A 27,112-nucleotide genomic window follows, 5' to 3' on the forward strand; every position below is an offset into this window, starting at 1 on the left:
TCGAAGGGAAGATATAATAATCAAATCAAAGTCGGCCAAATATTTAATTTTTTCTTCGTTAGTGATTTTTTTTATTTTCTTTATATATCAAAAATGCTATATGAATTTTTATATTTATATATATATTTATATAATTGTAGAGTTTATATGATATACATTGTAAAATGCTTGTGATAGAGATTATGCTATAAGTCCTTTTAATTGAACAGTATTTAACAGAGAAGATAATTAGGATTTTTATTGTGATGGTACATAACACGACATGGAGATAATTTTGTAAATATCAACTGGACGTTTTAATCACGTTTTATTGTTAAAGACATCATGAGCTTCTCACTGGTCACAATTGGTGTTTGTCAAACTGTTATATGTCCAATATTTCCGATAAAGTTCGTAGACTAGTTCTGACCGGACAAATTGGCTTTTCCGACTCGAAGCGTGATAAGTTGAAAGTGATATCTCAGCCTTTTCACCAAAACTTAGCGTTAAACAACATCTGTAATCACGATAATATGCCTAAACAACCAATTTATTGTACTTAAAAGATTTTTAAAATCTAAAAGGCACTAAAATTTTGCACAAATTTGCTCTTTCTGCTACATTTTGACAACAAAATATATGTTCCTCCTAAAAAAAAAAAACTAAAAAAATGATCTGTAATAAAAAGTCAATAACGGTAATTGGCAAACAGACAATTCAGGTTGTTGATTATTTCATGTATATTATAGGTAAATTTGCAGTTACTAAACATTCTGTCAAAAGAATTACCATAATATCCAAAGTGACTGCAAGCTCTCGCGAAATGTCGTACTTGTACTGCGTTTACGACAGACAAAAATGTTGATACTTAACTGAAAAACTGATATTAATGTTTCAGTCTTTTAAAATCTGTCTATTTTGGTTGCCTATCGGTGAATCAGTTACCGTACTTGAAATATGTATTCGATAAAGTACAGGAATATCATTGGGCAAGAACTAGATATTTTAATTTACTACTATATGTAAATACGAAGAGAGTATTGGTTAAATACACTAAATATTCTGTATGTGCCTATAACAAGCCAGGAGCTTGCATTTCAGTGGTTTGTGCTGGTAGATATCTACAATAAGGTTGGGTATTTTTAGTTCTTGTTTTTAACATAAACCTTATTTGGGTTGTTTTTTTTTTATTATTGCTTTTCATTTTGACATTTCAAGTACATTTATACTGGCTATACAGATGTATTGTGCTCCCTAAGGAAGGCTTTTAGATGACATATAGTTGCGAAAATCGTCACCATTCATTTTTTTCTTTGTCACACTAAAACACAAACGATTGTTTATGTAGTATAATAGACAATGAGCCGATTCTCGACCACATATCATATGAAAAAGACGTTAACAACGATGTGTCACCATACTAAATAATTAAAAAAAAATGTCTAGGACTATTATTTTCGTCAATCTCCCTGAATAGATCAAGAAGTAATGAAGTTCGAAATCAACAAAAAATAATTATATTCTGTCCTGTACATGCGCCTAAGAATTAAGTATGAGACTCCTTTTTCAATTTTATTTCAAACTTTATAGAGACATTAAATGTTGATAACTATCATAATATGTTTGGTAAATAAAACTATGCACAATGTTAATCAAATTTTATTTATTTTTTCGTCAACACGTTATATTAATGTAACGCAATATTGTGTCATTGTAAATGGAATTTAAAATAGGGACGAAAAATATACCAAAGGGACAGTCATACCAACTCATAAATCGAAAATAAACTGACAACGCTATGGCTAAAAATGAAAAAAGAAAGGTACACTTTGTTATCCACTGAATAACAATTACAAAAACAATGTACTTTAAATTTCATTTAAAACATATCAAAACAATTGTAATTGATCATTGATGGTGAGGGTAAAGTGTAGTTTTTACTGTAAAATTGTTAATTATTTGCATAATGTTTAATTGTCGGTTTTGCTCTTTCTACCTTAAAGTCATAAGAAACCTCAAATAAAAAAAAAATAATGCATATGTTTATTTATAACTCAATGGATAGTTTTCATTATAAAACTTATGTATATATACTTTTTTCTGACGAAAATTCTTTAATATATTCATATTTAGAAGAAATTTACTTTATTCTAATTGCTTCCTTCATATTTTCCGTATGCAAAGTGACCTCAATGTGACCCATCTCGTAAAAATCCGGTGTTCACAATACGCATGGATGTCCTTAAAATAAAGTATTATCTGAATTTACATGTTAAACACGTGTTCAATTTCCGTGCTTTTTTGTTGATTTTTTGTCGATTGTTGACAAACAGGTGACAATCGTTAAACTTCGGCTTCCAAACACGAACTTTAATTACCTGCCATATTTTCACAACAACACTGACCGATTGAAATAAAAATTGACGATTATACGAAATTTACACGAAAAAAAAATGATAAATTCGTGCACAGAAGACTAATTGTTTGATGTTTGTATGCATTGGTTCAAGAATTGGAAAAACATTATTTTTCACCGGTCACTCGTTTCTTATGACTAACTTTTTAACATGCAAAGTAAACTATCTCTTCTCATCATGTATATGGTTTATTGTTACTTTCAAATTTTATAATCCTCTGAAGTGTAACAATCAAGATGAGAATTGAAAAAAGAGCCGGGGGATAAAAAAGGACATTCAATATTTATATAACGCAACAATGCATTGCAAAGTAATAGAAAGATGAAAAGACAAGCAAGTTCACAAATAAGTAAAATAAACGAGATTTACATCTGTGCTAATCGACCCCTTTCTTACTTACAAAAACATTAAATGGTCTTTTTTGTCCGAGATGGTAAGCAACGCCTGCTTCAATCTTTAAACCCGACATATGGCTCTATATAGGTAAAGTTCGTGAACGCGATTGATTGAATACACCAAGGAATTTTATATTTAAAAGGAATGGAAACGCGCCCGACTTGGAAATTTTATGATGAATCTCTGACTTGGGCGGTGCGTTAATTACACCCTGTCGCTCTAACTGGCTTATCATTTTCTTTTAACAGTTATCAAACATGGTCATTTAATCATGAAATGAAACAAGGTATTGTCTATTTAGATATGAGCCAGTCCATGCGAAAAGGTACAAAAAGTCCTTTTGGTAAACTTTACAGGACACGTTATCAAAGTTTGTTATAATGTATAGTTTTGAAAAACGATTTTATCAGAAAAAAATACATTAATGTAAACATTTATAAGATTGTCAATTCTATCCCGAATTTGTCAATTAAAACAGCAAAAGACGTAGAAATATCTAAATTTTTAGTATTTGAGAAAGTGTAAAATCATTGGTTGGCCGGAATAATGCTATACCGACCAGGAACTTAAAATTTTACGACACTAGAGAGACAAAAGTCATTAATTTTCTTCCGTATTACCGGTTAACGGAAAGTAAGACAACATTAAAACATGAGGGAAAATACAAAAACTATGACCTCTTGTGTTTTAGAAATTGAAATTTAAGTTAAGTTAAGTTAAGTTATTTAATATGATATAAAGTTAAGTTAAGTTATTTAATATGATATAAATCAACCGTCTTTGCTAGTTAAGTTAAGTTAAGTTATTTAATATTATATAAATCAACCATCTTTGCACGGGATTCGAACCGTTGCCCGTTCTGATTGCATTGATATCAACATCGTAAGCTAGAGCATTATTCCCACTGCTACCGGGGTTAACATTATCATTTGGCAAATCAAGCTCACAGTTTAAGGATATGAGGAAAAGTAAATGTGTTTTATAAATCACAAGTCTACTACTAATAATTATGCACACTTTTTAGAATTTCGTAAAATTTTCGTTTTTGTACCTTTTCGCATGGACTGGCTCATATACAATTGCTTAAATGAAATAAACAAAAGATACAACCTTAAATAAAGTATTTTCTGAAAATCAGTTATATTCCTGTTCCTCGTCATGATATTACACTAATGTATGCATCAATTTAGATCAAGTTATAGATGGAATTCTACATTCTACGAGTTTTTAAAAAGAAACTAATGGGAATGCAAACAGTTAAACAATAAATTTGAATTTTGGAATATGACTGGTATAGAAAAGTATGAAGGGAGAACAGATATAGTATCTTATCTTGTTATAAGAACTAAGATTATATGTGTTATAATAATCACCGTTATGGGATATCCAATTTGCAGAAATAACAATGTATAACCTATTATTCTTATTTTTGTCGTATATATAATTAAATTTAAGCAGTATATACTACTATAAGTTGTGTCTGACCTGGGAACAGTATATCTAACATTTAATATATATATGATCCTGGTCTGATTTATCAACTCTGTAAAGTGTAAAAAAACAAATAACGGCGAGCACAACCGTTCATTATTTAATGCTACATTATGCTGAGTTTCCATAAAATTTTTTATTAGAAACAGTTAAAACATTCACACGTTGAAATATTATTTATTTTAACACCGAAGGAATATTTTTCGACCTCTAGACTACTACTCTGCGAGAAAAAAATGGGAAGGAACTGTTTTGCTGTAAAGATAATGGTAATTTGCGGCAACGCTTAATAATGGCAAACTGCAATACCAAACAACGACTCAGAATAAAAGTAGTATTTGACAACAAAATAAATGAATAAAATGGTTTCTCGCTATTTTACGAAATTTTCCTTTGGTCTTGCTGACTGATAATTTTCTTTCTCAGTGGAGTCGATAGAAACTAAGGGAACACGTGCTCGTTGCAAATGAAATTGACATGAAATTGACAACGTCGTCAAAGGTAAAATTAAATATGAGTTTGACTGTCCCTTTGGTATCTTTCGTCCCTCTTTTATATACATTTTTTGCCTGTAATTTCCAACTTCGTCGGTTTGGAATTTGACTGAGCAAAATGGCGTCAATGTGAACTATAAACATGGGATGTTTTGCAAAAATATATAGCAAATTCGTTGTTATCACCATTTTCATATAACAAACTCTATGTGATATAAAAAAAGATTCAAGTTGTTATTTAACCCTTACCAGAATACGGCGTGTTTGTATATTTATTGTCTCACTAATTGACGCACGACTTAAAATTGTCAACATGTTTCGAAATAAAATCATTTACATTGTTCCAATAACATAAAGCATTCGTAATTTAGACCAAACTGTAGGAAAATGTCCCTTCTTTAAAATGATATCTCATTTTATCCCTTAGTTTTTTCTGCTTTCCAATATTTTTTAGAAATCTTATTTCACTCCCAGATTGAAATACATATTTTGACAGAATAATAAAATTAAAAACTGAAATTTCGAAAATCGAGTCAGACATGGATTATAGCTCTGTGGGTGCGCTGCAGTTATCCCGTTTGATCTCGAGCCGTGTTTCCATTCCTTTTAAATATCAAATTGAATGAATGAATGAATGAATGAATGAATGAATGAATGAATGAATGAATGAATGAATGAATGAATGAATGAATGAATGAATGAATGAATGAATGAATGAATGAATGAATGAATGAATGAATGAATGAATGAATGAAATGGGGAATGTGTCAAAGAAACAACAACCCGACCACAGAGCATGAATGAATGAATGAATTAATTAATTAATAGTGCTATACTCAACGCTCAAATTGACACTAACAATAAAATGTTGATATACAAACCTTATAATCAGGTTGTAAAAATCTCATTCAATTATAATCTTTATAACAGTTTTTCTTGTTTCTGAAACTCTTTATTGCTGTTGTGTATTCATCATGTGCATGATCTGTGCATTTTACAAAATATTCGCATAAAATTAAAACTATTATCTATGATAGTATAAACAAGCAAAGTTAATTCTATTTCAAACAAGCTATACATAGAGGGTTACAAATACAAATATCATATATGTATTATTATACAGAAAAGGAAAACCTATAAAACAAATATGCATACTGTCATTGTTTACAAAAGCAATTGAGTACACTTTTATAAAAAAAAAAATATTACCTTACTAGGATTGAAATCTGTTTTACTTATTAATTTGTACTGATACAAAAATTATCACTGATGTAGAATAGTAATATATTTATGTATAAAATGATATGACATTTGAAAAATATTAATTTTCAATACTGCCGGATAGCGCGGAAGTTTTGAGAAAACGTAATAGTCTTCTGCCTGTACCAAGTCAAGAATATGACAGTTCTTGTCCATTTGTTTTTGATGCGTTTTGTTATTTGATTTTGCCATGTGATTATGGACTTTCCGAATTGATTTTCCTCTAAGTTCAGTATTTTTGTGATTTTACTTTTTTTTCAGAAGGGAACGATAAATGACTGACCAGTGTAAAGAGAGAGAGAGAGACATATATTTTGCCCGTAAAAGACACCCTTGTAGATTTTTAAAAAGAGTAGGTTAATGCCACTACAAGGCAGCACCCGCAATCGAAAAGTGGAATGAGATTAATATAAGTTGAAATTACTTGTTTCCCAATAATCTACAAATAAATATGTTTAAACCAGAAAAGAAGTCAATACGGAAAATAAGAATTTTGAATTTATTTTAAATCCTTGAGAAGAAAAATGTGAGGTCGGTAAATAGTTCAAAATGACGAAGCTGTCAACAATGTGTAATTGAATATACAACACACTGTATTGACGTCTATTTATGTGTAATACTATGGCTTCATCAGTTCCTTAAGTTCTTTCGTCATCTATACATAGTCTGAAGTCTGTGGTATAACTATTGGTTGGTTCCAATGCTTATAGAAATCGGGAATCGCAGGTTCTTCAACTGATTATTAAGGACTTCAATTTGAGAAAAAACAAGTTATTGTTTTGAGTAGATTTTTTTAAAATGGATTACAGCTATCAGTTAATGCAATCACTTCAACATGTATTCAACAAAAACAATACATAATTACTTCAGAGATAAAACTACACCTGCCATTCCATATTATTACACTTTATTTCTGAGTTTTCATTTTTGCTTATTAACTGATACTCTTCTATATGTAATTTTGTTTTTCTTTGTTAAATACTTGTTGGTTTTTATAGACATTAAGGTAAAAAAAAAATCTTGTCTGTTGTACACCAATTTGTGACATTTTTACCTATTATAACTGTTTATTTGCTCACAATTTTTTGTCAATATAATGGAATGGTACGTGACTGTTAAACAATCTTTCCTCTTTTATAATAGTGAGCTATAAAACCACGTTCAATCCACAAGTTCTCCACATATTAAGGAATATGAAAGTTGTGTTTTTAGTTTGTTTGATGTGGTAAAGGTTTTGATTTTTTTTTCTACTTGACTAGGGACTTTCCGTTTTGGATTTTCCTCGTTAAATTTGGTTTTGAACTTTTTGATATATAAAAATATACCAACTAATTGATTTTATGTTTAAAAGCACTATATAGGTATATACAACAATATTCACTTTAATATCTTCAAAAATGACCCTACCACGTGTGATATGCTGCAGACTTTGTTATAGAGAAAATAAAATTGTTTGTCAATTCCGGGGAAATAATCTAACGTAGGCCAATCGACACGATGCCCACTACTTCACAGGCATGAACAGTTAGCTTCTTAAAATTGATATAATTTTAAAATAGTTATACAGGATACCTTTTTATGGTTAACTTACTTTGTATCCTATATAACTATTTTCAAATTATAGCAATTCTAACATTTGATTTATACAAAATTATTTTTTTATTATTCAATTATAAAAGTATTTTGACCATCATTTTAGTTTCGTAGGTTTTTTTTATCAAAACCATGATATTGTCGTAGATATTATCAAGAAACGATGAAAAGTAAACAAATCGTGGTACCATTTCACCCATTGTGTAACTCTCCTGATTTTACTTTATATATTAGAAAGCAATAAACGTTTTTGTCGTACAAAGCCAAATATTTGTTTTTTTTAATTTTAATCTTTAATACAGAAGTTGTGTTTAAAATTGCAAAAGAATTTAACTGTAGATGCACGTTTCCGTTGCTCAATCCGGACGAATTAACCTAAAGTAAATGATTTGTACAACTTGTTTCCCAATCCACTATTAATAAATATATTAAAACTAAAGCAAATACAGTATCAGTCGTTTTGATATTTATTGTATTCTATAGAAATTGAGTCCTACAGAAATGTTTACACGGGACAACACTTTTTAGAAAGTGACCTGGGAAATATCCAAAAGGCACTAATTCCAGATGATTGAAGTTAAGAATAGAAAAATTCTCTCTATAATTGAAAGTTAATTGAACGTATAAAGACGAAATTTACTTCAGATGAGTGTTCTAGAGTGCTCTTGCGTCTTATTTTAATTTTATTCCCTTTGAATATAAAATACTTTCTGACTACCAGTATATTTTATTTGCATAACACATACAATCATAGTAACATACAAATGTTGGAGATCAAATTATGTTTCTTAAGTATTTACATCAGTTATGTTTCTAACTCAGAAGCATAGATTTTTTTAAGCAAAATACAGAGGTCTACTTTCTTTGATCTTTTTTCTACAAATTGGACATTGTTTCACATTTAACTTGTCGCTGCAGTTCTTGCAGCAGCATACATGCATACATGGCAAAAATGTTACTTCTACTGGATTATCAAAACATATTTTACACAGATATTTGTCATCCATATTGTTCCCTGAGTTCTGATTATCTTTTCCCACGCTCTTATTTTCTGAAAATTGATAAATGAATAATGAAGTGTTGATTTTTTATAGTTATTGTCAGCCCACATCCTATTACAACTTAGATTTGATATTTAGAATATGGTTTTAGTTAAACTTGTTTTGTGGAGATACCATCACATGGCAAAATGTATTTTCAATTGTAATAGACATTATCTGGCAAGAGGCATTTATACAAATCTAAATCTTAGAATGCGTTCGGTTGCAATAGGGATTAAAATTATACAAATACTTTATGGCAAGCGTGAACTCCGCTTGAACAGTTAGGGCAATGACCTTTGTTTCGATTTTGATAAGATTCATTTGCAGGCAACTTTAAATTTTAATTGCTACATGTAGTCTGAACATTGAACAGATTGTAAAATGACGTATACAATACAGACTAATCTATCTTGCAATATATCTATGGTCCCACTACTTGTTCAGAAGTGTATATAAAGGCATCAGTAGTATACCGCTGTTCAATGGTCATACATCGATTGAGCAAAAACCAAATTCGGGTTTCAAACTTTATTGATATATTCTGTTTCTCCATTCGCAATTTTGCTTTTTTATCTAAAGACATTTTTTCTGTAGCAACAAACATTAAATGTAATTTCAAGATATAGACAAATTCATGTATTTAGTTTTGTTGTTATATTTGTTATTCGTATCGGATTTTGTCTAATGCTTAGTTCGTTTCTGTGTGTGTTACATTTTAATGTTGTGTCGTCATTTTCTTGTATTTAATGCATTTCCCTCGGTTTTGGTTTATGACCCGGATTTGTTTTTGTCTATCGATTTATGAGTTTGAACATCGGTATACTGCTGTTGCCTTTATTTGACGACATAATTAAATATATTACATTTTTCTTACAAATGGGTTGTAGTACAACAGAGGTGAAAATACTAAAAGTACATTCAAACTCAATTGTCCGGAATATATTGACAACGCTTTGGCCAAAAAAAATTTTAAAAAAGCAGTAAACAAAACACAACACTGAATTCTAATGACTGACCAAACCACATTACCCAGTATAATTTATTATGATCCAATTGTTAATATATATATAGCAAGTCCACATATATGTTTGGTGTATAATGATAGAATTGGGTCGGAGTCTTCCATTATAGTTATTTTGCATACATATATAGTGTATTATAATTCTGCCTATATTTATCTGAGTAGTATATGAAGCGACTATCAAATATATGCATCCCAGCCATTAGACCAAATATACTCTGCCTTTTATGTGATTGTTAACCAGAAGTTGTGTGTACACTCAGGACATTGTATGTATTGACATATTTTTCAACCACAAACCCCTTCAGTATGACAATTAGAAGAAGAGGGTATGAAGTGTAGTTATATTGTCCCGAAATTCGGTCACTGTAAAAGCTGAAAAGAACCATTCAAATATGACAAAGGGTATAGTGCATTGATGGGGGAAAAAATTGTGTGTTACCTATTTTCTATGATAAGTATCATGTAATAAACAACTTGTAAAATGCATCTTGTACTCAGATCTAGTATTTAAATGTTTGTATGAGCATATAATAGTATTCTCTTTTTCTTAATTTAAATAAACGTTTTGTTTATGAATTAATGCAACAATGATGAAGATTAACAAAACCTGTTTCAATGATGACTTACTATGAAATTAATATTGAATGTCTATCACATTTAGTATTCTATTCGACGGTCATCATTCGTGTCATTTCTGTACATTGTAAGTTAAGAAAGCGATTACTTGATTTGTTTGATATCGAATGTCAAATATATAAGACACAAATAAAAATTCACGCCCAAAAACGTGTCGGAAGTAAGACATAATCTTAACAAAATCAAAAGGATATTCATCGGAGAAAAGGAAAGATTTCAATATGCACGTTCACTAACAGAGTGTAATTCTTCACTTAAATACTTAAAATATTTCAAACTTTTGGACTGATTTTTTTTTATCCTAATATTTAGGAAGCTATTAAGGTTCTTGTGTTTGTGTTAATTTTGAAGTTATTGATTATATTAGATACTATCGGTTCTCTGTTTCAAAAAAACGTTTTATTATTTTCTAGATTACGTGAAATTATATATTTTATAGTTTTTGTTTTTTCACAGTTTTGTCATTACAATTTTGTTCTATTTTCAATTTAAGGCTTTTGCTCATCAAAAAGAAAAAGCTTGCAATGCAAATTCATTTATTATAACTTATACCTAACGAAAATCGAGTGAATATAACATATTTACCATTGTTCTCCAATGTTATGGAACCAAGGGAACTTTCCAACTCATGATCAGTTTGCTGAAAGAAATGTCAAGAAGATATTTGGTATTCTCTATGCTACTGTATACGTATAAAAGACACACAAACAAGTGATAGTGGTCAAAAATCTGTATCAACAATATAATGATTTATTTGTTGATATTTAATCAGATTTAATCATTTTAAAGTAAATCTTCCCTAAATGAATTAACAACTGTTTAGCAATGTTGAGATAAACATTCACTGTGTCATCAACTGCGTTATTCTTTGTTCTACATATACTAAACATTAATACATACACACTTATATATAGTATTAACAGTTAATTAGCACTTGAAAACCCTGGTACGCACTTAGTAATTACTGTACTTAATCCTGAATGAATAATTGTCTTGATAATTGAACTAAATGCATAAACAATACATGTCGAAAACTGATTATGTTAATATTACCTTTAAATAGAATCGGTTTATAATTCGTTTTCAATTATTTATTTTTTTCTTGATTCTAGCGTGACTTATGAGTCTTTCCGAAACGCGCTTCTGTCGTACAAAACAATTTATAATGGTAAATGTGAGAAATGAATTCAATTATATCAATCTCTGTTTATTAGCCCTTTTGGCATATTTCGTTAGTTGCCACAACCTACGTGCTGTTATGGTATCGTTTAAAATTTTAAAAATCTCAGATACAGTTAACATATTAAGTAATTGTTTTAATTTTGCTTGCCTTCTGGTTATAAAACTTTTTTCACATTTTCAGGTAGATCTGCTTTGTTTTGTTTGTAGGAGCGTTCCTGATCAAAGTAGATCTATGAAAGAGCTTTGGACGAGCGACAACGAGTGACTAATTTATTAAAAACCTTTAAAGGTAAATTTAACAAGTATGTTTTTGTTGATGAATTCTATGAATTTCAAATCGTTTATTTTCCCGTTTACTCGTCCCGTAAATCGCAAATTTACAACTGAGAATTCCACAGTTAACACTTACTTTGTTTTGAGTAACAGATCGTGTTGCACGGAGCTGTAAAAAATCTCTTCGATCCCATTTGCGGGACTTAAGTTTAAGAAGCGATGTTATTGAATACTTCGTTGTCCTGTAAAGAAATTGTCAAATGAATACTCCTTTATTTTCAACAAAATCAATACATATTTTGAAATTCAGGTCGCATGTAGTTCATCAAATGTACAGTGTACTGTAAATTCTTTCTTTTGATCCTACGTTATGATCAAAACCGTTCAATCTGAAACTTACTATAACGGGTTGACCTATATTTAGGTTTTCACTGAAAACGGTATTAGTTTCAGATTCTTTTTGATCTTGAGCAGGTTTCAATAGTCTTGAGTGTGTTATGTCGTTTGGATACATATGAACTGTCAAAATTGATGTATGTGTTATAACAAACAAAATGTGCTTGATATACATACAATTCGTTTTATTTATCTGATTTCCAAGGTATGATGCTTATATACCATCCGTCATTAATTACATATTTTGATACAAATTACAATATCGTAAGGAATAGGTCAATATGTGATCGTACTATGTTTATGATAAAGCAAATGTTAAAATATTAAATTATACAGTTTTGAATATATTGGCTTTTAACAATGCTTTCTCAAACAGATTATAGCAAACCATGTTTACAAACACATAACGTCAACAATGAATGAGTAACCCTTGGAACACGTTTTTTTTACTTAATTATCGAGTAAAAAAAGTGACGTTAGGTAGTGACAATTGTCTAACGCTGTTTAAATTTTGTGGAATTGTTTAAAAGAAAAATGGGATATCGCATTAACTCTGAAAAATTGCGGTACGATTTTTGTCGGTAGGATGAAAGTCTTCTTCTGCTTTTCATGCATCATTCGAAATGCAAATCAAAACTTAGTCAAAATGCCATTATCTCTAATCTGTCACTGAAGATCAAACACTGCAAACCCATGTTGATATTATGTAACTGTACAATTGACCAACATATATGGCTACCAATTTATGAAGTTGATCGTTGAAATTACGTATAATATTTCAGGATTCACAGAATCGCGTGTTAGTCTAATCACGGAGATCTTAATACTTTGAAAGTACTTTAATTTGTGGGTATCAAATTTCGTGGATTGAGCAACATTTACATGCTCGTGGTTTTTGATTTCGTGGATTTTAGTTTTCTAAAAAAAATAATTAAAAATTGTGCTATTTGAAATCGAAGGTTACGAGTTGTCTTGATTGAAGGAAATTAGAAAGTAAACATTGACCCGTGAAAATCGTAGTGATCACACTAATTTACCAGCGATAGAGTGACCAAAAGATCAAAGGTGTTAATTATGCCACATAAACATGTCACCTAAAGAAACAGTAAGATAAAAAAATGCTATAAACGCATCTTGAATTGTAAAATAACTCTAATCAAGAGCCAACCCAACATGGAATTATTATTTCCCATAAGTACGATAACTATGAGGATATTAAATGAACACTTTATCATATGATAGCATATCAATACCGGAAATCTGATTTGTATCGATAAAAAATATTTGTTTTGAGAATTAAAAAATCAAAAGTTGTATAGTCTATGTTTTTAAAGATTAAATGGGTATAATCCTGCCTACAGTTGCAGTTCATATTCAATTTGTACTATGACTACTATTATAGTATTCTCAGATTTGACGATAATCAATATTTTCTTTAGATCATATCAATAGTCAAACCTACATGGCGACCGTTCTATGTCTTGATTTGGACAACGGTTGATTTATTTCGTTGGACACTTAAATTCGTGGATAAAGTCATCCACGAAAACCACGAAAATTGGTTCCCCACGATTACAAGTACTTTTACAGTATACCCTCCATAATGATTTTCAACTATTATGTTTATTATGCTTGTTTTGTGATCGTCCAAACATATCCTGTTATCCATCAGGTCGCGCTTTATATGAAATTACTAATTTATTGTTTTGTCATTCCGAAATAAAAAAAATCAAAGTATTCAAATTGAGTATACTGTTGTACAGAATTTCATTTACCGTCTTTGAAATGATTTCGAAACTTACTCATTTAAACGAGATTGTAATTCCAATTGGCCAATCTGTGAGAATACTTCACTGAAATTTCCCTCTGCAGGTCCATTTAAATGTGCTGTTTCTTCCATCAAAGCTCCTGTTCTCTGTAAATTATTTTAAACTTTTTTAAACAAGATTAAAATGATATTTTGAAATGGATCATAAGCGCATTTCCGGATATACCTTCATCGCCAATGTAGAAAGCCAAAAATTTGAAAGTCACATATTATAAGTACCGACACAAGTGATAAAAAAATAATAGCCATATCAACCTAAGGTAAGGGATAAATTCAATTAAAAATTTTCGTGGAAGCAAATCTTGCAACATCTACAGATTCTTAAATTCATTTCAACCCTAAACAATTGGTTTGATTTAAAGGAAGTGTGTTTATAGGTCTTTATTATTTCAATGGATTTGAACTGAATTGCAATATTTTTCAAAAGAATTTTGTATGTCCGTTTGTTCAAATCAATATTGCATTTCTAATCGGGTCATTGGGCATTCAAGTAGAAATACAGTTTTATCAAGGCTTGAAAACACGATAAAATTTAGAATGAATCTTACTAATTAATCACAACCGATCAAGTTATCAAGTATTAGGAATTAACCTTCAATATTTCCGTAGCACATATTACAGTATCATCTGTTGAATGTTTCAGTAGAACTAGCAGTACATCTCTAATCATAAATCGTAAGACAGGTATTCGTTGTTTAACTCCTCCAGTAGTAACCTATAATATTAATCGAAATCGTTAACAATTACTTCTTAAGGTGATACCCAACACCTTCACTAAAATTAATTAAGTTCGTTTAATTTTCATAAAATTTTGACAAAGTATTAACTTTGACCCTTTGACAAAAAAAACATAAAAATTTTAAACAAATTCAACTAACTAATTTATCAGAAAAATTACACTTGTTATATAACAGTTTGACAAACACTAATATATAAATTTTGATCATTGAGACGCTTAATATTCTCTTAACAACACAACGTAATTAAAACGTTTCGCTGCTTTTACAGAGTTATCTCCCTGTAGTGTTAGGTACCACCTTAATATTAAATATTATGTCCAAATTTTGTAAATAAAGGAGTAGGTCCAGTTAGACCCCTTTTTGGCCCACAATATAGCAGTTTTAGAAAATTGTTAAAATAAAATTGAGAAAGGAAATGGGGAACAACCCGACCATAGAGCAGACAACAGCCGAAGGCCACCAATGGGTCTTCAATGTAGCGAGAAACTCCCGCACCTGTAGGCGTCCTTCAACTGGCTCCTTAAAAATATGTATACTAGTACAGTGATAATGGACGTCATACTAAACTCCGAATCATACACAAGAAACTAAAATTAAAAAGCATACAAGACTGACAAAGGCCTAAGGCTACTGACTTGGGACAGAAATGTATACTTTGTGTTATTTATTGGAAAAAAAAATACTTCTGCTACATAAATATGGACTGTTTTTGACAATACAATGCACATGTATCGGGTACTAGCATCATACAGTCAAGCTAAATTACTGAAATCTTCACAATTTTATCATTTTAGTTAAATTTAAGATGGTTTTCGTTTTAAATGAAAGTGGCCGCACGTGTGTTCATTCTTTATATTGATATGTAAGTTGTATTTGATGATAATACATAACATATATAAAATTTGAGGATGAACACGGATGCGGCCACTGTCATTTTTTACAAATAATTATCTGAAAAGTTACATTTTTAGCATATTTGTTAGATTTTTCATGTTTAAGCTAAAATTGGAGCGGTTTTAATGAGTAAATCAGTTAAAATCATTCACATAAACTAATTGAATCAACGGAAATAAACACTTAAGTGTTTAAAAATTTTCCAAAATCTTTCGTCAGATGAACCTGAAATTTGAGGCCAAAATCAGCCCTTAACGGACCTAATCCTTTAAAACTTTGATAAAAGAAATACGTCAAATATTTACGTCATTATATTTGTATTACAATGGCGAGGAAAACTACACATTGCCTGATTATTCAAAGTTGGTAAGCATTGTCCAGTGTTTTATTTTCGTTTAGTTTTAATTTTGCGACTTGCTAAAGAAAAACCTGTTTGCGATGGTTGAAGATCGTGATTTTCTTTCCATCATTCAAAATCTCATTGGATAACAAACTTACGCGGCCGGATATTTTCAACGTCAACTCCAAATGATTGCAAATTCACTCGGGTTAAAATTTAAATAACTATGCTGTATTTCTACCAAACTTTGACAAAAGCTTGTTTATGATCAGAAGATGGTATCCAGAATTATTTTTATTAAACAAAAACATCATTTTTTTCATACCTAACTTTGTTTTTTCGGCTAGTTAACTTTACATCTACTCTGGTGTTTTTTAAATTCTAATAACTTTCTTAAACTATCCTGGATTTCTACGAATGATCCTTTACTATTCGTTATGAAGTATCTTAGAAGATAGAAATAGTCAAAGCATTATATCTTAACTTATTATAATTATCACTTTACTGCATTCTACACGACTTACTTCCCACTCGGTAATATTTACTAGTCATGATCAGTTGCATTTCTTTATTTTATTTGAATCTGTAATGCATGTATGTATATTTGTTTTGCTTGTGACCAATACACGTTACAGCTTCGAAGTCATTTTACCGTATTTCATTTGTTTACATTACATAGATTCATTGATTACGAAATTAGGTTGCATAATACATTTTCGATTATTCCTTCTGTATAGGCACAACGTTATTAAGGTTATGGTGCGTGAAGAATGGTAAGGTATGCATCAACAAGACATGAATTATTCAAAAACATGATTATAATATATTGCTGAAAAATGTATATTGAAAAATGTAGCTTACTTCCCAATTCAGAAACAAGTTTCCGATAAAATTTGCAAATCCACATATCCGAGGTACTGTACCCGGATTTGATATCAAATCATCTCTTTTTAAGTATTCATCCTTGCATCTGTGATAATAAAAAAGATAAATTAGAATCAACATGTTCATAGTCGATAACCGTTATTATTACATGTATTAAGACATGTTAATCATGTTTATTCTTCTTTCCTATACGTGTTGATTTGTCTCGAGTTAACGAGTCCGAGAGCTTGCATTTCCCTTTGGTACATTTTGCCTCTCTTCTACAAGTGTATTAAGCAATTCTTTGAAAGCAGGTTAAGGTTTTGTTCAATTCAAGGAAGTGCATGTATTACTAGACTATTATAATATTTGTTTTGTCACTAAGTTTCACTAAAGAATACTGCTTTATGTTTATTTGAATTGGTAAAAAGAAATAATGTAATGTTATTTTCAGTTTTGATTAATTTTATATCATCATTTTGAATTATTTGTTAGCATATACTATTTATAAGAGACATGGTAATGTGTATGTTAAGGAGACAGAAACGACACGAATATAACACATAACGGTGAACGCAGTGACTTAATAAAAAAAAGAGTGTAAATTTAGGAATATAGACAATTCTTTGGCATGATTGATTCATCTCAGGAAGAACAGTACTGTTGTGTTACAAAGAATGTTCTAGAAGATTAATAAACTCCTTTTTTTTTTAAAGAAATAGATTACAAAACAACTCTCACTTACCTCGTTAGAAAAAAGTTTCTGAAGTTGGCAAAAGCCGGTACGGTGCTAAGTTTATCAGATAAGTATTTTACAATAGTTGCTCCAGTACATTGGAAACTTTGTTCAGTAATGGACTTCACACATGCAAAAAATTGTATTACACATCATTTAAATACCAGTCAAATCTACACAAATACTAGAACAATGTTTGAATGTTTTCTTATAGTTTCAAACAATAGATATATTTCGTAAGAATATGTATATCTCTAAATTGTATTGTCTATAAGTTTGATAGTCTACCTTTATATTATTACCATACAAAATATACATGTTTAGAGAAACTTTGATCGTTTATGTTATTTTCGGTAAAGGGTAAAGTCGGTTAATACCTACTGACCAATAATATTTTTGTTGTAATGGGCTGATTCGGCGACTAATTATGACGAAATTCTTGCAATATGTGATCTCATATTGTTTATTGTCTACGACCAGCATACAATGAAATTAATAGATTGAATTTCAATGTACTGGATAGTGTTATTAAGGAGTGTTTTATTAAGGAGTTGTTTTTAACAGTGAAATAATTGATTTATTGACACTTTCCACTAACTGAAATAAGATTTAATTTTATACATGTTTGACTTTTTCTTGAAATTTTTTTCAGTTATCTACCTTTTCAAACAACGTATCAACAACATGCAAAATACTTGATAAAACTTGGTCTCCAGAGCAATTTTGTAGTATCTGTGCAATTAATTCCGTAGTTTCCTCTAAGTTGCCTGGCCGTAATGTAGTTTCGTATATGATGTCATTAAAAGCGGAAATACTATCGTTATTAGCACTGTCTGGTCTTGCATCTGCGGGTCGCTGCGAATCTCGTGATAGGTTATCCTGAAATAACGTCGATCATCAATATGTGTTTTCGAAAAAAAAGTGTACTCAGTAGCAAATTAGAACTGAAACAACTATTCATGTATTCATGTTATCTTATCTTAGGTCGGGTTGTCTCTTTGACATATTCCTCATTTCTATTCTCAATTTATGTAAAACAGAGTATACCTTAGGATATACGGACCAATAGTATAAATATGAATGAAAGGCGATTAGAAGTCTAAATGGCTAAAAGAAATATTACTAACAGAATCTCCTTCAAAGTGGCTAAAAGCACAAACAAAAAAAGATAGCCAAAGATATAAGTACCACATGTTGATATCTTGTTGACCACAACATACATAAAATTAATTTATTCTAATGTTAACTTTACCTATTTTTATACTTCACGTGTTGTTTATAAAATTTGTCAAGACTCAATCGTAGTCGTTGATAGCTATATTTCCAAACTGATAATAACATAGAAGTTGTGTTCGAAATAAATTAAGGTACTATATGGTTAGCTACAACAGGCTCCTAAAAGCATATTTTATTCGTATTTGAGAAAGATTAATATACAAAAAATACGAAATGAAAAAGCATTTCGTGGAAATGACCCATTACCAATTATCTAAACGTTAGGTTAGTTCATAACCAGCAGAACAAATATTTATATTGTTTAAACCAGTTAGCTTAGTCGTTCAAACACGTTAGCTAAGTTCTTTAAACGATTAAGATAAGTCGTTATAACGACTTAGAAATACAACTCCAACATGACACTAACTGGCTTCCATGCCAATCTCTGTTTATTTTTATGCAACTTGTACCTACCTGAAAATCTGAAACACCTCGCACGTTTGCTTGCAAAAGCGGAGGAGTTGTTTGATGGGTCATAAACGGATATTGTCCTATGAAAATAGAAAAATGACATAATGCATATGGAAATCTACAATTATATTAAATTTGCTAGATATTTATCCTTTATCTCATATTTTCTAATTTGAAATGTCTTCGTTCATTTAATTAAAGCAATAATCTAGAAATTTCAGTTTTTAAAGCCAACGAAGCCTATTGACAATTTCATTACCATAACTATGTGTTAAAAAACCCTGACGTTTTTAAAGTTGTTCTCGAAACAAAACAGACAATATAAAAACGGTATTTAATATGAACTACACGGTAACTGTACGTCGTTCGTGTACATATTATTCAGAATAAGACGAAAGTCATGAACAAAACATTCGATATACTAGTAATTCAAACTGATCGACCTTATATTACTTGTAAAAATCTGGTTATACCTCGAAAAAAAGTGTACCGATTTATTCGGAGAAACACGATCTCAGTCGCAAACAATACTAGCCGTGATCATGTAAACCAATGTTATAAAAATATTGGGAAAATCAGTTAAATGTTAGAAAGGCAAACTAAGCTATGAATCATTCATTGTACATAGACATAAACACCCTTTAATCACCAGCTGATGATATAAAAAAGTTGATTAATAATTTCTATTAGGTAAGCAAAAACTCTTACTTTACCAACGAAAACACAGCAAATTTAAGCATAAAATTAGCAAATGAATATTTAACACAAGCTTTCTGCGGACTGAAATAAAATAGACGAATAATGGGCTTGTATAAAACCAGAGAAAGGTCAGCAAAACATCCACAGTTATAGGGATAACTTGGCAATTATAACCTGAAAGAAATTGGTGTGAAAGTCCTGACACGAAAAGAAGAAGTCAAAGTGTTTTTTGTGTTTGAAATACGAAACAGCCCACAAGCTGACGGAATCTCTGGTAAACGCTAACAAATGATAGCAACGGATCGCTTACAATATAATTATTATGAACATTGTAAATCATCAACAAAGAATGACCTAGCGCGTACTACCATCTGTTCTCAATGGGAAAAGAAAAGATATACCATAGAAAATAGTGATTTAATGTTATAAACTTCTTATTCACATTCATAGAGACAGTCTCTCCTAGACAGAATAGAACACTAAATACTCAAACATAGACTTAAACTTAAACCATTTACAGAAATGGCAATCTTACTGAAAAACTTAGAGATCGTATAATAAAAATATGCGATATCAATAAAGTGTCACCAACCTTGTTCGATGATAAAGCCTTGGTGACCTGAAATAGCACAAAGTACAATCATTGCAAGACATAGTATACGACGGTAATTTCGTCAGATAGATAGCCTCAAATAACGCAAAGACTATACGAGAAAGAGGCGAATGATATAATAAGAGGCGAAAGAGATGAGATATTTAGATAAAAAAGTGAAGATATTCGACGTTATTGCTATTTTATAAAATTTTCCTGTAATCTTACTAAATATCAAAATCCTTTCTCAGCACAATAGAATGATATGAAAATTATCTCTAGAAACTAAGGATACACTTGTCCGTTGTCAAGGAAAATAGCAACGTCATCATCGGTAAAATAGCGATCAACAGATTATCATTTGTTATCTCAAATCTATTGTTTTTCTCACTTTCGCCGTAAATATCTAAGTAAAATCATTCACCAGAAATATATAGTTAATTGTGTAATACGTATACCCCAAGATGGAATAGGATGTGGCATCTGAGTCTGAGAATTTGGAAATATATATCCTGGTCCGACTGATGGAAACATCTGACTCATCATACAAGCAGACTGTCCCTATGATGATAAGCAAAATGAAGGGATTACGTTATATGTACAGAGAAATACAATAAAATTGTTAGTACATGTAGACAAAAGACACACATCTAAAAAAAATGGGATATTTTGCCAAGAAGACAACACTCCACAGGAGACTAAATGACACAGAAAATAATAGCTATACATCACCGTTCATCAAAGAAATATTCTTATAAAATGTTAGCCTTTTTTTTTTAAACAGAACTATATACAATAGTTAAACAAGTGGGATAGCTATATAACCAGGTTGAACTTACTATTTTCATCGGATAATAACTGTACTAAATTAAAAATATGGCACTTGTTCCGTTGCTTTATAACGTTTGATTGTGCCAGTTTTTTCCCTTTTCCCCCTATATGACTTGGTCTTTGAGTTCGCTATTTCAATATACTTTTTACATGAAAGATATGATTGACACCTAAGGACTTTCATTACAATAAAATAGATATGTAGAAATAATTTTAATATCTAATAGGATTTAGAACCCTCAAATGAATAATTGAATATTTAAATTCTAATGAATCACTGGAAACCTTTGTGAAAACAAACTTAAAACATTAACCTAATAATAATACACGTTATCAAACGGTATTTATATATAACCACAGGAGTGATAAATAACTATAAATATTCCGGTCAATAGAAAAAAAATATATTAATTTAGACAAGAACAACCACTATGCTGCCATATACTTTCGCTTTCTTAATCAGTAAAAAATATTAACATCTATTTTTTCTGTCTTCTAAGTACTGAACGTGAACTAGTGCCGAAATTGCCTTATATATTTTTTATATGCGTTTCTCTTTGATGAGTATTCTTGTGTTTGTTGTTGCTGTATATCTGTAATGTAGTGTTGTAATTTGAGCGAAACTGTTTAACATTGCCATATCAGCGGAGGTTTTGGCTAGATATAAAGCCAGTTTCAACTAGTTATTTCTTACAATGTTCTGTACAAAGTCAGGAATAGACAGTCGTTATCAAAAGGTGCATTTCTATGTATGTTGGCGTTTGTTCATGATGCACTTCATTGTTTCTGTTGTTCGTTTTTTTTTTCTCTTTTATAATTTAATCTCGATTTTAGTTTGTAGCTCGGATCGATGTATGACATTTGAACAGTGGTATACTACTGTTGCCTTTATAAATTTGCTAATATGGAAACTACACCATTTCACCATCGCATGCAAACAGTTTCTGTAACAATATCGAATATGAAATACTGGTATATTTCTCCCTTGTATTTTAATGGAGATTGTGTACACTTTTATATTGCATGTCATTACTTCACGAGTTTTGGAACAAATCTTCCATTCGTGTTATAAAAACTTTACATTCTAAAGCAGTGTTGTATACATGAAACATAACAAAATTAGATATAGGCTATATAATAAAAGTTCTATGTATTATGGCATACATTTTTCGTTATTGCCTTGAACCTTGATGCTTTCATAACATACATGGTCATATATCTGCCTTTAAACAGAAAGGTATAGATACCTATATATGTAGTTTGCAGAAAAGAATATTTGATCATGAATTTAAATAAAAGCTTTTTTTTAAACTCTGACACCAGCAACGTTTGGAATGACATGCAATGAGGCAAATGACCATGAAAGCAAATAAGGTACTAAAAAATTCATTAAATATGCGTGTATACAATATTTGAATTAAAACGACATTCACATTTAAAAGCACGCATTGCACAGTTATTCAGGAGCAGTCTTATATCATATAATAATTCATTAAGAATGTTTGGAGAAAAGCTATGACAAATTTTGACTCTCCTCAGTTGAAACTAATCTATTTGCAAGAACTTTAATATGAAGAAAGAATCAGAATAAACCGAACTGACATTTACACTTATAAGTAGAAGGCAAACACGCAAGAAGAAAAGTTGGAATGACTCTTTCAATGGTTAAGATTAAACTATTACATAGCTACAATAAGAAAAACATTACAAATTGTGTTATCATGTTACGTTATTCAACTATTGTCTGAATAAATGCTTTGTAACACTAACGATGTATTATTGTTATGGATTTCTTGGATACTTTTCCTGTATCTTATACATTCTTGGCGTTAAGCGTTCCGGACGCATGAAACTGGTATAGTATTAGTTTCATTAAAAAAAAAATGAATAATAGGCGTACATTCAATTGACTCAAAACGACTAGTTTGGGCATATTGATAAAACTTTCTCAGTTTTTCAAGATATTCTATGGCCTAATTTTTAGTAACCATTCGGAAACTTTATTTCAAATAAGAGAAAACTGTTTCTAGACAGCATTAATTCAGTCTAAATAACAACTACAAATTCCTTATTGTACCTACCGGAGGCCTTATCATGTTTGCTTGTCTTCCAATTGTAGTTGGGTTTCCGATCTGTCTTTCTGAATATCGACCGGATTGCATTGGAACTCTAACAGGGATGGTAGTAATTGGTCCTGTGTCTGGTGCTGTTAATGGTATACATGCTGGTTGTTCAGTCACAGACCGTCCGGTAACTGGATGAGCATTAATTGTAACAGGAATGTTACTAGAAGTGGAACTATCGTTATCTTGATGAGCTTGCAGAACAGCAACGGCCTCTTGTACCTTAAAAGATAAAGCTTAAAACATTTCAAATAGTCTAATCTAAACATACCTTCATCAGGAACACTCACAGCCAAAACATTTAAAAGATGGATAATAAACAGATCTTCAAGACTAAAACGAACATAAACATAGTAGCCAAATTCAACATAAGGTCATCTTTTGATGAGGCGGTAGGAATCGTTTTTGTAAATACTTTCATAATGTATCAATCGAGATCTACAAATTGTAAATTGTATAATTACAAATTTCATTCTCTTAATTTATCAATTGAGAACTGCAAATTGTAAATTGTATATAATTCTAACATGACGTCCTTCAAAAGCCTAAAAGTACACACCCGTGGTAAAATATGAATATATTGCATTGGCTGTTCCGATCATACTCCAACGTCATATGCTTTATATTGAATGATGTACCCGACGTCATAGAACGATGACGTAAGATTATAAGCATTTTACGGTAAAATACACGCTTGTGAAACCGAAAATCATCACAGCAAGGAAACGTAAACAAACGATGCTAAAATGTAGTATAAATGTATTTTCCCGCGTTTCGGAGTATAGCGGGAAAATGTTGTCTAAAAGGAACGTTTTATAAGAACGGTATATATTTTTGGCGGGTTTGTTATGTGTAGTTGTAGTTGTACACGTGGTTACGTGGACCAATCATTTGGATTGTGGTGAAAGCGGGTTTTTAATTTTCATGTGTTTGAAAATCATTCTAGCCGCAGACGTTCAACACTAAACATGTCGGAGCCGGCAGAAATAAACATGCTCATCGACCGAAAAATTAAAGACGCTATGAGCCAGAACCAAAACGAGATACCGCAGAGCATCGACAGATTTATGTCTAGTCGTTTAGACACGTTTCAGAGATCCGTTCACGAAACGCAGAGGCAGCTATCAGAAACTCAAATGTCTAAAATCCAGCAGATGAACACCGAAAATTATGTTTTCAAGCGAAAGGGAAACGAAGAGCAGTTCAAGGTTAACACAAAAATCGCCAACAAGATGAAAGAGGCCAGAAGTATTCTAACAGAATCGCAGGACAACAACGAAAGTACAGAGGGCGCGATGAGGAACATTTGTGAAGGTTTGGACATTCTCAATCATCGACAAAAATTGATTAAGCTCGCGGATCAGTCCGAGAACGGCTGGAGAACAGTTACCGAGTATGAAACGCACAACCTAGCAGATGATTCAGAAGACGAAAAACGCATAATACGAGCAGAAAACAAAGCGTCGAGGAAAATGAAGAGCGACAAAAAGTTTAAGACACGCACAACTCCTTACAGTGCCCCACAGTCTACTCGATTCAGCTCAGTTAATCAACAGAGTACAGTTAACATTCCTGTGGTGCATCGACCCGGAAAATGTTATGAGTGTGGTTTGTCAGGACATTGGAGGTCAGACCATTATAAACAGGGTTGGCAAACTCAGAAAGAAAAGTCTGATAAGATAAGTACTAGATTATTTAGTAATGATTTATCTGTTAATTTTGGTAGAGAAAATGCTATAGTTTCATGTAATTCACCTGTAGGTAAATTAAGAAGTTCAATTGATTATTGGCGTAATATTATTTGCGCTAACGAGACAGTTATTGATATCATAGAACATGGATATAAAATACCTTTTCACACAGAGCCAAGTGAGGTATTTTTGAATAACAACAAATCGTCTTTAGAGAATTCAGATTTCGTAGATAATGAGATTTTAAAGTTGATAGAATTAGGATGCATAAAGAATTTTCATGTAAACCTAAAGTAGTCAATCCGTTGACGGTAGCTAACAATAAAAACAAATTAAGATTAGTTTTAGATTGTAGACACATTAACCCACATCTTCATAAATTCAGATTTAAATATGAAGATGCTAGCGTAGCCAGTCAAATGTTTAAGAAGGGAGATTACTGCTTTACTTACGATTTGAGATCGGCATACCCTCATGTAGAGATATTTGAATCACACAAGACATATTTAGGTTTTGCTTGGGTCAAAAATCGTGAAACAAAATATTACGTCTTTAATGTTTTACCATTTGGTATATCTACTGCTGGTTATATATTCACCAAAGTTGTAAGGTGTATTGTTAAACATTTACGAAATTCAGGTTTGAAAATTATCATGTATTTAGACGATGGTTTAGGCGGGGCTGACGAGATAAGTCAGGCCCAGGAAACTAGCATAGTTGTTCAGAAAGTACTAAAATCTTCTGGGTTTTTGATAGCAGAAGATAAATGCAATTGGACACCAAGCCAAAATGTGGTATGGTTGGGTTTGGTATGGCAATTTGACAAAGGCATGGTTTCAGTCACGGAAAGGCGACTTTCCAAATTGTTAGATACTTTAAATAGAATTATACACAAAATAGGGAAAGGAGAAATACACGTTTCGGCAAGGTTTCTTGCTTCTATAATTGGTCAGATCATATCTATGCAAGGGGCAGTTGGTCCTGTAGTTAGACTACGTACAAGAAGTATGTACGAATGCATTTTGTATAAAGCAAGCTGGAATGCTAATGTTCTGTTAAACAGTAGATCTCTTGATGAGATAATTTTCTGGAAGGAAAATATAGAGAAAATGAATGGCAGAGAATTGCATATTGTTGAGCAATACTCGAGTGTAGTATACACAGATGCCTCGGGCATAGGTTATGGTGGCTATTTGGTAAAAGCCATAGACGAAGAGATTATGGGTAGTTGGAACGATGGAGAAAAATTGAAAAGTTCTACTTGGAGAGAGCTTGAGGCAGTTTATAGAGTACTGCAGTCTATATCTATGTCATTAAAAGGTCAAACAGTTAAGTGGCACACAGATGATCAGAACGTAGTAAACATAATAAAAAAGGGCAGTAAGAAATCTGATTTAAAAAATATTACAATTAAAATAGCAAACGTATGTGAATCAAATAGCATTAAGATCGTACCAGAGTGGGTACCTAGACAAGAGAACGTTAAAGCAGATAAAATTAGCAAAACTATTGATTGCGATGATTGGGAGATAGACGATATTACATTTGAATATCTTAATCAGAATTGGGGTCCACATACCGTAGATAGGTTTGCCACTGATTACAATGCAAAATGTAGCATATTCAACACTAAACACTGGTGTCCAGGTACACTGGGTATCGATGCTTTCAATAGACAGTGGGGTAAAGAAAATAACTGGATTGTGCCACCACCTTCAGACATATCCCGATGTATACACAAAATTATACAAGATAAAGCAGATAGCACTTTATTTGTTCCTTTATGGGTTTCAGCACCATATTGGCCACTTTTACACAAAGTCTATGGTAATGTTGTAGAATTCGAATCGTTCATTAAAGATAGTAAAATATTACCATCAACCGTTATCAAAAAAGGCCGAGGT

General features: G+C 31.1%; 1 protein-coding gene across 1 annotated transcript in view; it reads right to left on the bottom strand.

Moving 5' to 3' along the window:
- Positions 1-8,226: 8,226 nt before the first annotated feature.
- Positions 8,227-27,112, bottom strand: part of LOC139499671 (uncharacterized) — a 32,084-nt gene continuing 13,198 nt past the window's right edge. Inside the window, exons 5-16 of the mRNA XM_071288428.1 lie at positions 23,476-23,739; positions 21,022-21,124; positions 20,564-20,590; positions 19,276-19,352; positions 18,247-18,465; positions 17,596-17,708; positions 16,848-16,956; positions 14,605-14,727; positions 13,987-14,099; positions 11,925-12,030; positions 10,919-10,973; positions 8,227-8,681 (exon numbers count right to left, since the gene is read on the bottom strand). Coding sequence (XP_071144529.1) covers positions 8,467-8,681; positions 10,919-10,973; positions 11,925-12,030; positions 13,987-14,099; positions 14,605-14,727; positions 16,848-16,956; positions 17,596-17,708; positions 18,247-18,465; positions 19,276-19,352; positions 20,564-20,590; positions 21,022-21,124; positions 23,476-23,739 — 1,524 coding nt within the window. The 3' untranslated portion in view covers positions 8,227-8,466. The remainder of the gene's footprint in view (positions 8,682-10,918; positions 10,974-11,924; positions 12,031-13,986; positions 14,100-14,604; positions 14,728-16,847; positions 16,957-17,595; positions 17,709-18,246; positions 18,466-19,275; positions 19,353-20,563; positions 20,591-21,021; positions 21,125-23,475; positions 23,740-27,112) is intronic.

This window comes from Mytilus edulis, chromosome 12 (genome assembly GCF_963676685.1).
Source record: "Mytilus edulis chromosome 12, xbMytEdul2.2, whole genome shotgun sequence".
In the NCBI taxonomy this organism is placed as follows: Eukaryota; Metazoa; Mollusca; class Bivalvia; order Mytilida; family Mytilidae; genus Mytilus; species Mytilus edulis.